Source organism: Monomorium pharaonis, chromosome 6, assembly GCF_013373865.1.
Source record: "Monomorium pharaonis isolate MP-MQ-018 chromosome 6, ASM1337386v2, whole genome shotgun sequence".
NCBI classification, from domain to species: domain Eukaryota; kingdom Metazoa; phylum Arthropoda; class Insecta; order Hymenoptera; family Formicidae; genus Monomorium; species Monomorium pharaonis.
The window spans coordinates 24,678,537-24,694,137 of record NC_050472.1 but is presented as its reverse complement, the minus strand read 5'-3'; the positions used below and the strand labels follow the sequence as shown (position 1 = coordinate 24,694,137).

The 15,601-nt window shown below is 39.2% G+C and overlaps 1 protein-coding gene across 1 annotated transcript in view; it reads left to right on the top strand.

Annotated features, from left to right (window-relative positions):
* The first annotated feature begins 4,237 nt into the window (after positions 1–4,237).
* LOC105834137 overlaps positions 4,238–15,601 on the top strand; it is a 70,624-nt gene continuing 59,260 nt past the window's right edge. The window contains exons 1-2 of the mRNA XM_036289089.1: positions 4,238–4,294; positions 6,995–7,073. Of these exons, the coding sequence (XP_036144982.1) occupies positions 4,238–4,294; positions 6,995–7,073 (136 nt within the window). The remainder of the gene's footprint in view (positions 4,295–6,994; positions 7,074–15,601) is intronic.

The window sequence follows — 15,601 nt, the reverse complement described above, 5'->3', positions numbered from 1 at the left end:
TAGCGCTCGTCTATTATTCTCTTAAATAAGAAGACTCGAGAAATGCAGTTATCGTAAAATAACAAAGAAAATAATAAAACGAAAAGAGTCTTAACTATAGAAATAAATTAATCGGCGATTAAATCTTAAGCGATCAATAAATATTAAGGAAATTTAAGAAATATTTAATATAATTGTCTATATATTATTGGTTTGCAATTCATGAAATTATCTTTTATATAATCAGTTAATTGCTCTCTTTATCATGTGACATTTTATAATATAGTTATCAAGATAATCAATAGAAGGGAATAATAATAATTATACAGACAATAATGAAGTTTCTTTTAGTCAAAGGATAAACATCAGCATGGTATTACGTCTTTATTGCATATCATTGAGAACTTATCTGATTACAAAAATTTCCGCAAAGGACATTATTGAATTTTTAATAGGCTCATTAATTTCATCGAAACATTCAGCAAGTTGGCCGCAATGAGTCGAGCGCGCTCTCCGTTGCTCACACACGCAAAAATAATTACCAACTTCATGGTAATTTATCGCGGTGCTATAAAGCATGTACCGCGTGGTAACAAGACAGGCCGCAAAAATATTGAAAAACAGCCGACGAGATGCGCGTCGTTTCTCGCTTCGACGCTTCAACCGAATACTTTCACGCAAGCTTTCACGTGATAGACGTTACAATTTCCAATAAATTTATTACACCAAAGCCACGATAATGACATTTTTGCTGGAGTAACTAATTGTATGATCAACGAATTGTCTATCTATGACAGGACTTTATTGCATTTGAGATGCTCCATAACAATGCGAAATAAAGATTTTGTTTTCAATAATAAATTTCTACAATATTAAAAATAGATATGCAACAAGTATCGAAAAAATAATCATTGAAATATAATCCGATGTATAGTGGAATGTAATCTAAGAAAAATTCCGAGGCAGAGAAGTAACTCTGCAACCACATCTATCCGTCTCTCGAGCGAGAGGATCTCGTCGTGCCTGCTGTTGGAACGCGCGTCGAAGCGGCTAGACGACGATCGCGGAATTCATTAGCAACGCGTAGATGGATATCGCGTCCGATTGACGAATGGATTGCTCGCATTAATTATACACACAGTTGCGCACACGGCCGACGAACCGCCGGCCGTTTGTCACACGGTCGATGATGCGTTTAACGATTACGTCGCCGATGATGCAACCGACCGGCCAGTCTCACGTCTTTCCGAGGGATATTTGCCTGCGCGAATGCAAACGCCATTATCAAAATGCAGTAGACCAGGCCGGTTCTTTTTCAAACGTGCGCGTCTTATTTCGCTTCTCGTGGGATTCATGCGCCGCGACGTCACGACAGATATGTTAAATCCTTTTTACGCAGATCTTCCGGACGCATGTTTATTCAAATCTTCGTGAGGCTGCTGCATTTCTATATACATATGTCTGATACGAAACCACGTCACGGCTCTCTCGAGTTTTTTTTTCTTCCTCGCTCGATTCTCGATGATGCTGTTTTAGTTTTCATCGTCTTCGTCAAGCTGGTATATTCCTTTAACGATAAGGAAATAAGTTATAATAAAAGTATTGTTCGGGATTCTGCATGTAGTGAGTTTGCGCCGTCACGTCAGATGGCAGCAGCTATTGATCATCGCTCGCGTAAATCGCCGAGCACTAGCATGCGCGCCTACCTGCGCATAACACTAGAAAGCTCTCTTCGGTACGTGCTCTCGATGGCAGCAGTTCGCTCTGTTTTCATGGTACTAGTGCTTACAGTTTAGTGATCGAATCATCTCGTGAAATCATAGACTTCTCATCAGACAAGTGCTCAACGAAGGACTCATTATCACCCTCATAAGAGAGACTCACCCACAATCTCTGGTACAGCATCAATCGAGAGACTCAAGCTCGTCACGCCACGCGCACGCCAGCGCCGCGTGACACCGGCTCACTGGGCATCATCGTCCTCACCGGTAATAATTAATACAATTCTTATCGAGTTAGTGGACATTCTATCTCAACTCTAGACCATCTCCGTAGTGTGCTCAACAACCAGAAAACGCGTGTGATATATATAAGTTGCGATCTGTAAATAAACGATACGATTCGGACATTTCGACGTCCACGTGATACTTAAGCATTGTGCACTTTATCAAAATCCTTTCCACGAACGTCCTCTCACCCTGCATTCCATCTTCAGGGGCATCCAGCGATCTCGTCGCAGAGTCGCGAACAAGTATAATTGGCTTAACGATAGGTATGATTCAACCATGTGTGCGTGGTCATCGGGACATTCGCGTTGTAAACAATCGCATGAACCGTGGTCATAAATTAATAAACGGACAATAACGCGGCGAAGTAAAGCCTGACTGACGTGCTGACAGCCACGGCCGATAGTCGGTTTTGTCGTGCCGACGGCCAGGTAATCCTATCGACTCGTCGGCGCGCACATCGCGTCGCGTTGCAGCGCGTCGCGTCACCAGAATGCGCGCGCTCGATTATCCGCGCCGCGAAATACTCCCGACCTCGCGCGTTATCCCGCGTGTATAATCGTAGTTTTAGTCCTTTGCCATATTTCGGCGCGCTCGCATCCGGCCGCCTGCGATTGTGTCGGGCCGCGTTCCAGCCGATCGATCCCGCAGGACACAACAGATTTTTCGACCCCTCCCCCCCTCTCCTCCGCCTCAATCCGGCGGGATGTACCCCGCCAGGAATCGTCGTCGTTGTTTCTCGCATGACATCCATACAGATGTATTTACACAGCACCGAATGCAGGACAATTCCAAATGCAGCAGACTTGAATTGTACTTGTACGCTTAGCCTAATTATTCGAACGATGCTTCATTATCTCCGCCGCGAAACTATTTGATGATATATCCAGTACTAGTCGAAAATTATTTTCATTGTTGTTATGGAACTATCATTATTGCTGCTATTACGATTATTATATTGTTGACAATTACGTGACTCATTGGAGAAAAATTTTCTTTGTATAAATGGTTGTTAACGTAACATCAAATATAAACATTATTTAAAAAATTAATGTTTTTATATAATTAGTATATTAGGCAACAGAATTAAATAATTGTTAAAAAGCTTTTTCTAAATTTTATATTTTGCTGATATTTTTTATTATTATTACTAACTGACATGCAGTTATAATCTATATATAAATGACAACAAGATTATATAAATTTTTAGATTGTAGTAAAACAATAGGTCCATTATTTAACGCGTTAATTTTTTTCACAATAAAATTTATATTTTAATGACATTTCACAATCAGTATCAAAACTTATTTTTATTATTATTTTACATCGCCGCCATTCACTTATGAATCTTGTTTCTATTAAAATTCAACACTGAATGACCAGATTTCGTTGAATTTAGACATTTATTGCTTTTCGTGCGTGAAAGAAATGCGATTGTTAAAAACGTAATCCAATATCGTAATGCTAAATGTGGGTTTTGCGGTAACATGCATTTTATATGAAACGCGAGATTATTTTTGTCAGACAAAAACAACGGACTTTGTTGAAATTTCAACGAGGAACGTGCGCTTATGAATAACGACGGAAACTGCTATTCTCTCGTAAATTCATTCATTATTACAAATGTATCGCGCGTGATTATACTGGAATCACGTTAATGCAGCAAACCGGATACGTGCCGTTTCTATGCCCTTCTCGCTAACTGCGCTCTACGTATTCGACGTCAACCGCAGGCATGTCTTCACCCATAAAAAATACTGAATCTAGTTTGCAATTTAGCTAGTTGCCATGTTTCGCGTCACATAAAATAATGTTTTTTGTATATATGTGTATATATATTTTTTTTAAGCATAAAACTCTACAACATGCACTTTCGCTGTGGATGCAAAATATAAAAATTTTTATTTCAAACTTTTTTATATTAGTTTAAATAGTTCATGAAAAAAAATATGAAAAAGATTATTACTAATACATTTAACATTAATTATTACAAGGCACTAATAACGATAAAAAGCATCTTTTAATTATATTAAAAAGTAGTAATTTATTATATTATTGATCTTCTGAATATTGTTTTTGTACAAACTAAAAAACTTAAAAAACGAGAATCGAAAAATAAATGTAAAACGCATGATAAGTCTTATAAGGTTTTAAGAACATTTCGGAGAAAATGTTATGTTAGTGAATACAAAGTCTATTTCCTGGAGAAAGCAAGAAACGAGAAACAATACGAGAAACGCAACAGGATACTCATGTTGGATCCATCGGAAGAATTTGCATATCCGAGCACGACACCAAATAGGTCAGAGGCGAGTAGGACTTCCTACAGTTTTCAATACGCATACGAAACATTCACGATAGGTCGTGCATATTTTACGCCAGCCTTCGCGCTCTCACTCTCGCTGCTTCATCAGGATTCTCCGCGCGAGCAACGGAAACATTTTACCATCCATTTGTGAAATACGCGACGGTCCTTGCAACGCCCACTCTCGCCGTAGTAATCGCGACTCTTAACAGTTCTAAATCGATTGCTACTCCGCACATAGTAACGTTCGCCATTATCTAAGAAAGAAGCAATCGCTCCTTCTAAATTTGGATGCTGTAAGCTTAACGTGAAGTTCCAATACAGTTGTATAGTTCGAATTGGCGTGACAAATCGGCGACGATCGATTTTGCGACGCTTGGAACTCTCGAGTAAATTGCGCTTTCAGATTTCAGCTAGTAAGGTTTCAATAACGTAATAACTTTTTCTGAAAATTTTATCGCGAATGAGAAGCAAAAAATTCTCTACATTTCGCCTTTCTTATATAAGTTTATTAAATTATCAGCAAAAATTATTTGAAAAATATATAATAGGACTCGCAAAGAAATAAGTATAAAGCGCCAACACACACTCACACACATAATTTAATATCAATTATTAAATTAAAAATATATTGTGAATGTTACGACTCTTCTTTTGAGTCACCATTGGCATATATTGGTGAAAATTGCTTGATTTCTCGCGAAATCAGCACTACGCTAATAATAGCTACAGTACCTGACGCGGATGCGTCCGAGCGTGGTGCCGATTTTCGAGAGCGACGGATGTTCTTCGTTTGTACTACGTTGCCGGCGGAATCTATTACGAATCCATTGAGGAGAAGGGGCCACTCCAGGCAATCGATTCCGGATGGTGGACCATAGATAGAGACAGAGGAAGAGGCAGGCCGCCGGAATTGCAGCGTGGTTTACCCGCTGAGAGATGTTAGCTTTTCGTCAAAGGGTCCTATTAGTATGCGGTTAGTATTACGGCGCGTTGTATCAGGATACATTGAGGCAAGATACGACGCGCTATTACCGATTCTCTGGCACGTGAACTACCGACCTCTTCGCCGTTCTCTCTCCATTCCGCGGGCCATCCTGCCGTACACGCGAGTACGTGTGTCTGTGCCATCCGCGACATTTCTCGACTTCCTACACTGGACATCGCTTTGTACCGGGACATTCGATAGAAACCCCGAATCAGTTGGATCAGCCAATAAGACGATTAGTGAGCGCTCGACCCTTAACACTCAAACGCCGGAAATCGCCGCGCGCGCACATTCCGCCGCGATCTACCGTAAGAGATCGACTACGTCTATTGGTTCGGGGAGATACTTGGGATACTTCGGCGAACTATCGCCATTTATGGTGACACGATGCTTCACGTGTCCCGAGACGTGCATTGGAACTTGTGCATACTCTTCGTACAATTAAATGGAAAAGGTTGTCATTATATCAATTATATATATTGCATTCACATTAAAATGACATTATTTATATAACAGCGCATTTAGAATCCAGGTAAAAGAATGGCACATAACGAATAAACAGATATATTTCGAATTTTTTATAATTGTCATGTCTTTTCATTGGCAACAAAATATATCTTTTGGTTACTCAATTTTGCAAGTTGTTAATATTACTAATCCACAAATTGGATAAACATATCCTAGAATATATAACTCTCTAAGTTATTGCCAGTGTCCCAATTACAGCAGCTTTTGTCAATTGATAGTATTAGAATAAAAAGTACGAGAGCGTTATCTATTAAAAATGTTTGAACATTAAAACATAGTTCTTATTAAATTAAATATATCCTCGCAAATCACTTTGATAGCTTGTTTTGTACATGATAATCATGGAGAGACACGTAATGGAAAAAAAAAACCGAGATTATTCGATGGACAATGTACGATCACGCAAACCGCGTATATCGCTACGGAGACCTGCATTAATGACATAACAATTCCACAATTTCGCTATACAGAATTGCACGTTTATTAAACCGCACGTGTAATGTTACCTTTGACCATCAGTATCTAATTTGAGGCCCTATAGGGAGATCACTTCCGACTGCATGGAACAGGACAATTTTTGTTTTACCGTTATCATGGTGGAATCTTTCTGTTATTTCGAATTGGTTTTTTAAACTTTAATATAATTCGTATTTAAAGTAAAAATTACTTTGGATTATAGGTATATATCAAACAATTTATTGCGTCCTTGTATTTTTTGCGCTTCGCAAATGTTATTGTCTACGTGAATCTAGAAAGAACGTCCGCAATTTGCATCACGCTATATTTCGCGCATTACGCAAATAACTGCGTTAAACTCAAGCGAGAAGCCAAATCGCGCCGCTATAATATGCATTAAATTGAAATAATACGTACTAACTAAATTGAAATTAACTCCGTAAATACTGGTAAATTCATCATCGACGTGTAATAGTATCGAAATGCGCGCTGGCCGATTCATTTCGCGTATCAAAGGAGGTATTAAATCCCGACGACCAATCACTCTATTACGCTTAACATCGTTACCCGTCACTTGAATGCTACCGTGTATTGACCGTGTTTGTTCGGTGACCGGCGATACCGCACCGTCGGCAAAATACCGGCGCGGGTGAAAACGAATGGGAAACGAAGCGGAAAAGCGCGTAGACGCCCGGGCGGTTTGCCAAGCGGCGCCGTTCCTTTAATTGTTAGCATATTTTAACCGTAATTTTCCTCTGTTCCAGTTGTCTGAGCCCGAGATCTGCGTTCTTCTACGAGTTCCCTCCTAACGGTAAGTCGCGCCTAGACTTCATTTGTCTCTCTGCTTAAGATTTAAGAGGCGCAAAGGAGAAAACTCTCCTCCGCCGCTTCGTCGCCCCGTCCTTTCATTTGCGAAGCGAAACTAGAGCGCGTGCACGAGTTTGCAAGTAATACTATTCCCGCGAGTAGTGCGGCCAATACGCACAATCATCTGGATACTAATGCACAGTTATTAGCGTAACGTGGTATTTTTGTTTGGCAATTAATTCTGATATCAAGTGACATAGATTCGTTTTATATCGCCATTAACACGAATAGGTCGTTTGAAATAGATAACTCCATCGATCGTGAATTACCCTACTAACCGTAATTTGCCTATGCGCTTTAATTGGTGAATAGTAAAGCGTTGCAATTAAGAACGTATTAGCGTATATATTCTAAGCACCATTACTCTGCTATTATCATTAGGGGCGAAAAAATATTGCTTTTCGCATATCTTTGGTAGCTTATTTTTATGCGTTTCGTGTTATCATAATAAAAAAAAATACTTTACACAAAAATATCACGTTATCTTTAAGCCTGATTTAATTACAATAGCATTAACGTTACGTCTATAGCGCAGAAAGCTCAATTATCTCGTATATTATTTCTATGGTTTCGACTTTTCATGGCAGTACAACATAAATCACGGCTAATAGAGGACCATTTTGAACACGGAGTCCTCAATTACGTTCTTTCTCCTGATTTACTCGACGTACTCGCAGTATAGAAATCATTTTACGAGAACGCGGTAATGGATTGAGAAAACTATACTGAGATACGAGGCTTACGAAAGCAGCCCGGACTAAATCAGATTTGAATGCGGGAGCTTATTTAATGCATTGATTGCATGCCTCGCACGATTTCCGTGGCGAGTGCATGCATACAAGGCACGGGCGCGATTTCCAAAGGGCCGAGGCATCGTTCCTTTGTGCACGTCTTTACCAATGAAACATATCTAAATAGTCTAACAATGGAGCAATTGCGAACGGACGTTGCCTACCTTCCTCGATGTGCAACGACTGCCGTGATTGTTGCATAGGAATGTATCTGAATGTAGAATCTCGTGACACGCGTCTTTTCTTGCCGATCATCGACGTTTTTTTTTTTTTTTACGGTAGTGCTGTGTTTTACGCATTGCATAACACTGTTGTCCCACGTCTTATTTGTTACACAAAACGCAGATATCGATCGACAAACATATACTGGTAATCCCACATTTGAACCGAGAGAGAAGTCCGTCCATAACTTAACCTGTGGTTGCTCGTAGCTCGTTAAGCTTCTTAACGTCGCCAAAAATGATAATGTTATTATACGTGAATCTACTTATGGCAACGAAGATTCTCCTAAGAGAGATTATTCCCGAGCAAATTTGATATTTGCACAGAGTAATACGAGTAGCATATTGATTTTGAGTACATGCAACGTAAAACAAGAATAATATAGACGATTCTTAGTTTCCATATATCATATATATTTTTGCAAGATCCGTATATAGATAGTTACTTTTCCTTGGAAAATTTAAGAATAACAAGTCTTGATATTACTTTTTCGTTTAACGTTTGTCTTAAGGCACAACTCGAGTTTTATTTTCTCGCAAATTAAATAGGTTTTTAAAAAACATTATATATTTGAATATTATAATATTTTTTGCAATTAAAAAGAAAGCTTGAGAGGAAAATAATTATGTGAAAAATTTATTTAGAGATTGCAAAAATACTTGTTTAACATAAAAATAAATGTAATAAAGTAAAATATTATCCTTTATTACATTTCTATAGCTTAAGAAATAATGCTGAATTTTCCTGACTTGCACATCGATTTATCGAGATAGCAGTGTTTGTTTTAAATTAATTTTTCCTAGATGTCACACAACGGATTCAGGATATGTCAGTGTTGTCAGTTGTTCAAACAAACGGGTAAACGGCACGAACCATTCCATATAGCCTTGAATTTTCTCTCAAATCGCGGATAATTCACGCGATTTATCTCGTTTGGAGTGGGAAAAACTGGATACTGTCGTATCTGATTTGAATTATTTCCAGAAAATGAAATTGATAAATTATTACTCCACAATATTTTCACAAGTAATGATTAATTACGCACTACGACATACTTAATGAGATTTGGATTCAATTACATCTCGTGTATCGCACTTTGAATTTTTCGATTTAAATATAATTTATCTATTGTTTTGCGATTTATAACACAGAATAATATATACGAATTGCTGAATCGGATTATAACAAGAAGCCGTGTATTACCGTGTAATTATTATGTTGATTGTATATTAATAATTAGTTTGACATGAAAGAAACAGAATATTCGACATACAGAGTTATTTCAGAATAGATATTTCGTGTTGGTAAGACTTGTGTGTGGTCTTTACATTTGTTTTAGTACGCAAGATCAGCTTGTGCCGTGCGGCGAGATTTACCTTGCAATGCTTGTACTTATCTCGCATTACTCATCGATCATGTCGAAAACATGATTATGTCGAGTGTCAGAAGATATCATATGGGATTATTTCCTATGAACAATTAGCTATCAACACACGTGATCGATTAACTCTCGCAATTAACGATTAATTGCAAATGCACTAATTGTTTATCAGAGCAAGCATTTTGCAGCCATTATAATTTATTGTTTTATTGCGTATTTATTTATGTGAACAATAATTCTTTAAAATTTAGATTTAGATTACAATGTATTTTGAATTGTGCGTGTTCTGAATTTTTTGTTAATTTTGACATAATTTGTTTAATATTTTTGGATTAAAAGTAAAGAGTAATATTCGCATATCAATGCAAATCGTTGGATTAAGTAATTAAAGTAATGGAAAACCGTATCAGTTATTTATTAATACATAGATTTAAAATATATTATATCTGCAATATTAGATTTCAATTTTACATTTTTTAATGATCATGCATTAATTTGATTTAATTAATCGCACTGTATCGCATCGTATTAAATTGTTAATATTATTTTCGAATTTTCCGATTATAAACGGCTTTAAGTTGAATAGTGTTATAAATTAATTAATAAGTACAGCCGTATATCTGTTAACTGTGAAATATATAAATTCAGCATTACAATTGAGTTTCATATTTTTTTCACGTTAGCTTTTATAAAACGTATTAATAAAATGTATGTACATTGCATGTAATTAACGTTGGAAGTATCGCGCAAAGCGCCATACAATTATCGTATTCTGATGATAAGCATACGAGATTATAATTAACTATTTTTACGAATGTGAGTACAGCGAAAAAATCTGAGAAAAAAAGGAGTTCTTGAAGACATTGTCTCAAAGCATTGGTGCAACCATGCGTATGTGACATGAATTTTTTAAGTATAAAAATTTACTTAAAAAACTTATTATATTAAATTTCTTCATGGTATTTATATTCATATAAAATATGATTTGAACTATATACATCATGACGAAAGTGTCATTCTAACAATAAATATCTTACCTGTTTTTCAATATGAAATTTGTGTAACAATTACAAGTACGAGCTTTAAAGCAGATACATAATATAATATTTGTGCATTTACTCGTGTGCAACTACATCTGCTGTATAATAATGAAATTTTGAATGAATATTTACTGCCATCTGATATCATTCATATATCGTATCGCGTGTAAGAAATATTCGAAGTTACGATTGTATGTTCCTTGGAGGCGCGGCGGTCGGCTCCACCACTGATTTTCGCCGCTGAGATACGCGCTCGAGGAGATAGTTATATTACTAGCGCACATGCAATCGGCCATGCGCGCCCGGGAGAGAAGAAAATAAAACCAAGACGAGGAATGCGCGCCGTGGCGCGGCGGAATTTTTCGAGATATCGAAAAACACTTTAGATCTCGTATTGGAAAGATGGCTGGGAGAGGACGGTAGAACCGACGGCGACAGCGTTGATATTTCATTTCTATTGACTTCTACCGCCATCCTCGTGCGCGTTATACCTTTTCCAGCTATGAATACATAATTGAGATAAAGTTTTCCCTCTCACTCGCTCTCTCTCCTCTCCCCCGCATACTTTCTGATAACTTATTTTTAACTTCGACTCGTTTTCTACTTTTGTCTCCTCTCCATTGAAAATATTCGAGTTTTTAATTGTTTATTTTCTTAGCTGATTAATATTATTATTATTAGGACTCGTTTCGTTTTATCTTACTTCTATTGTAAATTTAAATTTATTTGTTTTCTTAATTTTACAAAAGCGTTATTTTGATCACTTTTAGCATTTTTAATTTAATTTTAATTGATGTATTTGAAAAAAAAAACGTATCTTTTTAATATGATGTATTTGCAACACGTATACGTTATTTTGAAAAAACATATTTTTTTCGCATGTTTCTTATATGTATATTTATTCGTCAAAAACATTCGTCACATAAAAATATGTAAAATGTCTAAACCATAAAAATGTTCAGCATTCGGAATCAAATGCGAATGGAGGGAATCTACATCGTATCGAAATAAGTGCTACCATGATCCCCGTAAACTCCCGCTTAAATTCCAAAATTCTTCGAGTCAACGTGCCTAATGTTCAACGGTGAATCGTTGACACCCCTCGTCTTTCGACGTTCTTGACCGGGTTCTCAGGCGCGCTCTCGTGAAATTCTCGATCCTACCCCTCACGGCGCCGAACGGTAGAGATATTCCGTTGAATCATGGGGACTAATCAGTTTAGGGCGGAAATGCGCGAAGCGGCGCGCGCTTAACAGTAATTCCGTGTAAGAGACGTCGATGCCAGGATTGCTGCAGCACTTAGCAGTTGTCGCGTAGTACACAACGGTGGGAGAGACCGACCAAGCTAGAGGGCCGAGAGCCAGAACCGAGCTCGAACCCCCCAAGAGCGGGGGTTGCCGGGATACGCAAATACTCTCGCGCGGCTTGTGCTTGCTTGGCGAAACGCGCGGACTGTGAGAGAGCAAGCCTGTTTGTCTGGACTGGAATTCAAGTAAGAGGATGGGCGGCCAAGCAGAGGCGCGACGATGAGAGAGACAGGGGGTGAGAGAGAAGTTCGGAAGTGCGCTTATCCTAGCATAGCATGTGTAACTGCATTCTGTCCTTCTCGGATAGTAATGCGCACGCTATCCCAATGCACAATATCCGCAGCGGAATGAATGTTAATGAACGTATCATACGCTTGCGCGTCACACGTCAAACTCAACGACATATCGCGTACACGTTTTCACTTTTTAAGTAGAAATATCCATAACAAACGGTACAAAAACTCGACGGTGGTGGAACGCGCTCGTACGGAGTGAATCCCGCTAGAACGATGCGTTTATCCTTCGTACAAGTGCATTTTGCCAATGTCACGTTCCGCTTATTGTGACGGTGATAGCGTGTTGTTGTCCTCCTCTCGTCTCGAAGCCGTTGTGAAATTCCGTATGCGGCAAGTGAGCGCCGGCTGTTCAAATAAAAGATAACGACGCGTGCATCTTCGCGAAACATCATTTTTTCGTACATTGAAACTGGTACTAGAATTTCAGTATCTATTTTAAAGTCCGTCGAAATGGCAGAAAATCTACTATTAGTATAACAAGGATTTCATGTCGTCACACACGTATATTGGTGCTATTGTACAACGAAGTAAATTACAACTAAAAAGAGCTATAAGGGTACATGATACACTGTACTTGAATTGATAGTGATCATTGCAAATTCAATTGCTGGAATGCTTACTCGGTGGATTGATTCCTTGGCCACTGATTGCTAAATACGCGGGAAAGCAGATCAGATCCGTCTGGATCGGAACCACCGTAGGGAAAGCCGCATTTGTGTACCTTGCCGCGCATTGAATTGCGTCAACATGCCGAGCTTTCATCTAAAATCCAAACGGCGGCTATTCCGTTTGTATTATATTGTTTAACAAGCAGATTAGATGGTCGTGTCGTGTAAAGTTTTATGTATACGCAACATGACGATGGCTCACGAAGAAGAATCTAGATTCAGTATAACTTTTAAATATATATAAATGAGAGGGAAAGTACGAAAGAAATAGGAAAAGTGATACGAATGAAAGATACGAAAAGGAAACCAATCTAGTTTCAAAGAACTCTTTTCAAACCTACATTTTTCTTTAACAATGCAACGAAATATAAGACGGTATAGATAGATGAATTCATATCAGATCTGCGAGGTTCGCCGAAATTTAGCTTTTTCTTTTCACGTCGATCTTTCGAAAGTGACCCGAGCAGAAATATATTTTCCTCGCTGGCGCGATCGTACTCCTTTTCGATTATTTCCCCCTCTCCCCCTCTTTTTGCCGTTTGCTACGAAAGATGTGTGATCGGCCCTCGGGGCTTCTGGATAACGACGCGACGAATTGCGACTCCATTGGCCGTTTTTCGCAGCTAAAGCTAGATCGAAAATACATTCGGCGAGAGTAAAGAGGAGAAAAAAAAAAGAGGTAACAGAACGCGTTTTCTCGAACGACAAACCCGACGGCAAGGCTTTTTAACGCGATTGCTCTCTGACGGCGCGCGTCCTGGTCGTGTTTCCGTACGAGCAATTGAATCACTGCCGGCAATCAACAGGAACTTTCGCGCAAAGGGAAAAAAAGTGAGTCGCATGGGCGTTCTGCGATGATTGCCATAACGCGATTTGTCCGTCGCGATTCGCGGCCCAGTTATTGTGCTTTTAGCGACGTTGCTTTGGCCGATTGGTTTTTCATCTCGGATGATATCGCACAAAGGATGGGGGGGGGGGGGAGGGGGAAGAGACGGATATAATCTAAAAACGTAAGGGAAAAATAAAGTGTAGTCTTTATTCTCGTTTTGTTCTCGTTAACGCGTACCGTTCAAAGAATAAATTAATTGTAATGCTTATTGCTACATGACTCGACGAAAGTGACCACAAAGATTTTATATGGGTATCACATTTTTATTATTATATTTCACCGCAATGTCGACTCTTCAATCGGCGATACTTTATGGCTATTACGCGACGTTGTGGAAAGAGCTATTCTTCTTAAAGATGCTTTCACGGCGAGAGGAATTAAGCTCCGTATATTAAAGCCGAGTCGAGTCCCTTAGCCGTAGTGTAGGTGATAAAGCTTAACTTTCTTAGTGGCACATCAATTGAATGATGAAGGTAATAAAAAGATACGAGTATATGCTTTTAACGCCATCATAGCGCTTCATCTTTGCACAGAGCTCGTAAAACAAAGCACCGCAAATAAGGAAACTTGGGTAGAGTATTTCGCGCGCGATTCTTTAGCATATCTCATCCTTTCGCATACTGTATTTTATGAACTGTATATTTATCTTCAGCGTTATTATTGGATTGGAGGCTTTTTAAAATTTGGAAAAATCTGGGAAAAATTTCATATGCAAATGTAGGGGAAAATGTTGACGGAATTTGATGAAACGTTGGAAAAAATTTGGGCATGAATGATTGATAAGCGAAAATATTACAAAAATATAGAAGTATAAAAATTTATTAATCTTGTTATTATTGTTATTCAAGTTGCATGATAAATATGTGAAATATGTGTACCTTAACAAAATATAATGAATTTAATATTTTTTACATGTGGATGTGATTTTTACGAATTTTTATGGAATTCATTAATTCAAAAAGTTTCCTTGAATCAAGTTTCCTACATATTTAAACGTTAAAACGTAACAAAGATATTAATCTTTAGAAGATGCGGCAGCGTTGTCGGAAATACCGATGTCGGTGCCGCTTATTGTACACACATATATATATATATATTTATATTAAACGCGAAGTTACTCGTCACATCGCATTTATTCGTCGGGATATGTCTGACCGTCCGATCAATCGCGCGATGACCAAGCGGTTTGCGTACCGGCGCGGCGGCGGTGCTTCACGAGGCTTGGCTGCAAGTATTCTATTCAAGCCCGCGAAAGCAACTTTCCCCGCGTCCTTCGCAAAGTCACGGAGCGACGGTAAAGCCGGCGAAGGGATGCGCTCGTTACCAAACGGACGGCGACGTGGACGTGACGATGGGAGGGGTCGGGGTACAACACAGTGCAGCGCGGCGGAAATTAATAACTTCGATATCGCCCGTAATAGCCGCGTTTCCGCTAACAGCTACTCGAGGCCCGGCACGGCGCTTTTCACGACGCCGCGTCGCGATGGAAGGTCCCCTTTCCCCCTCTCGCCCTCCCCCGCGACGGACGTTTACCATTGAAACATCTCCATTTCAAATGCCGCGAGGGGAAATATAACATCATAAATCATCGCCCCGAACGGGCGCGCGCACGCCAGCAGGGAATGCGTTAATCTAAGAAGGATTGACGTCCGGCTTTCCTGCAAGCAGGATATAAAGCACGACGCGTCGTGCGAAACGAGGCGTCGTGCTTGCGCGACGCGGATCGTTCCTCACCCCCTCCCGTTGTGCGCCTCGCGCACGTTAATCTTTTCGCGGCTCCGCGATTACGATATTCTCTTCCGTGAATGATTGATAAGCGAACGTATCTCTCGTTCCCGCAACACGCTTTATCTTAGAATAAGTCGTGACGCGACTCGA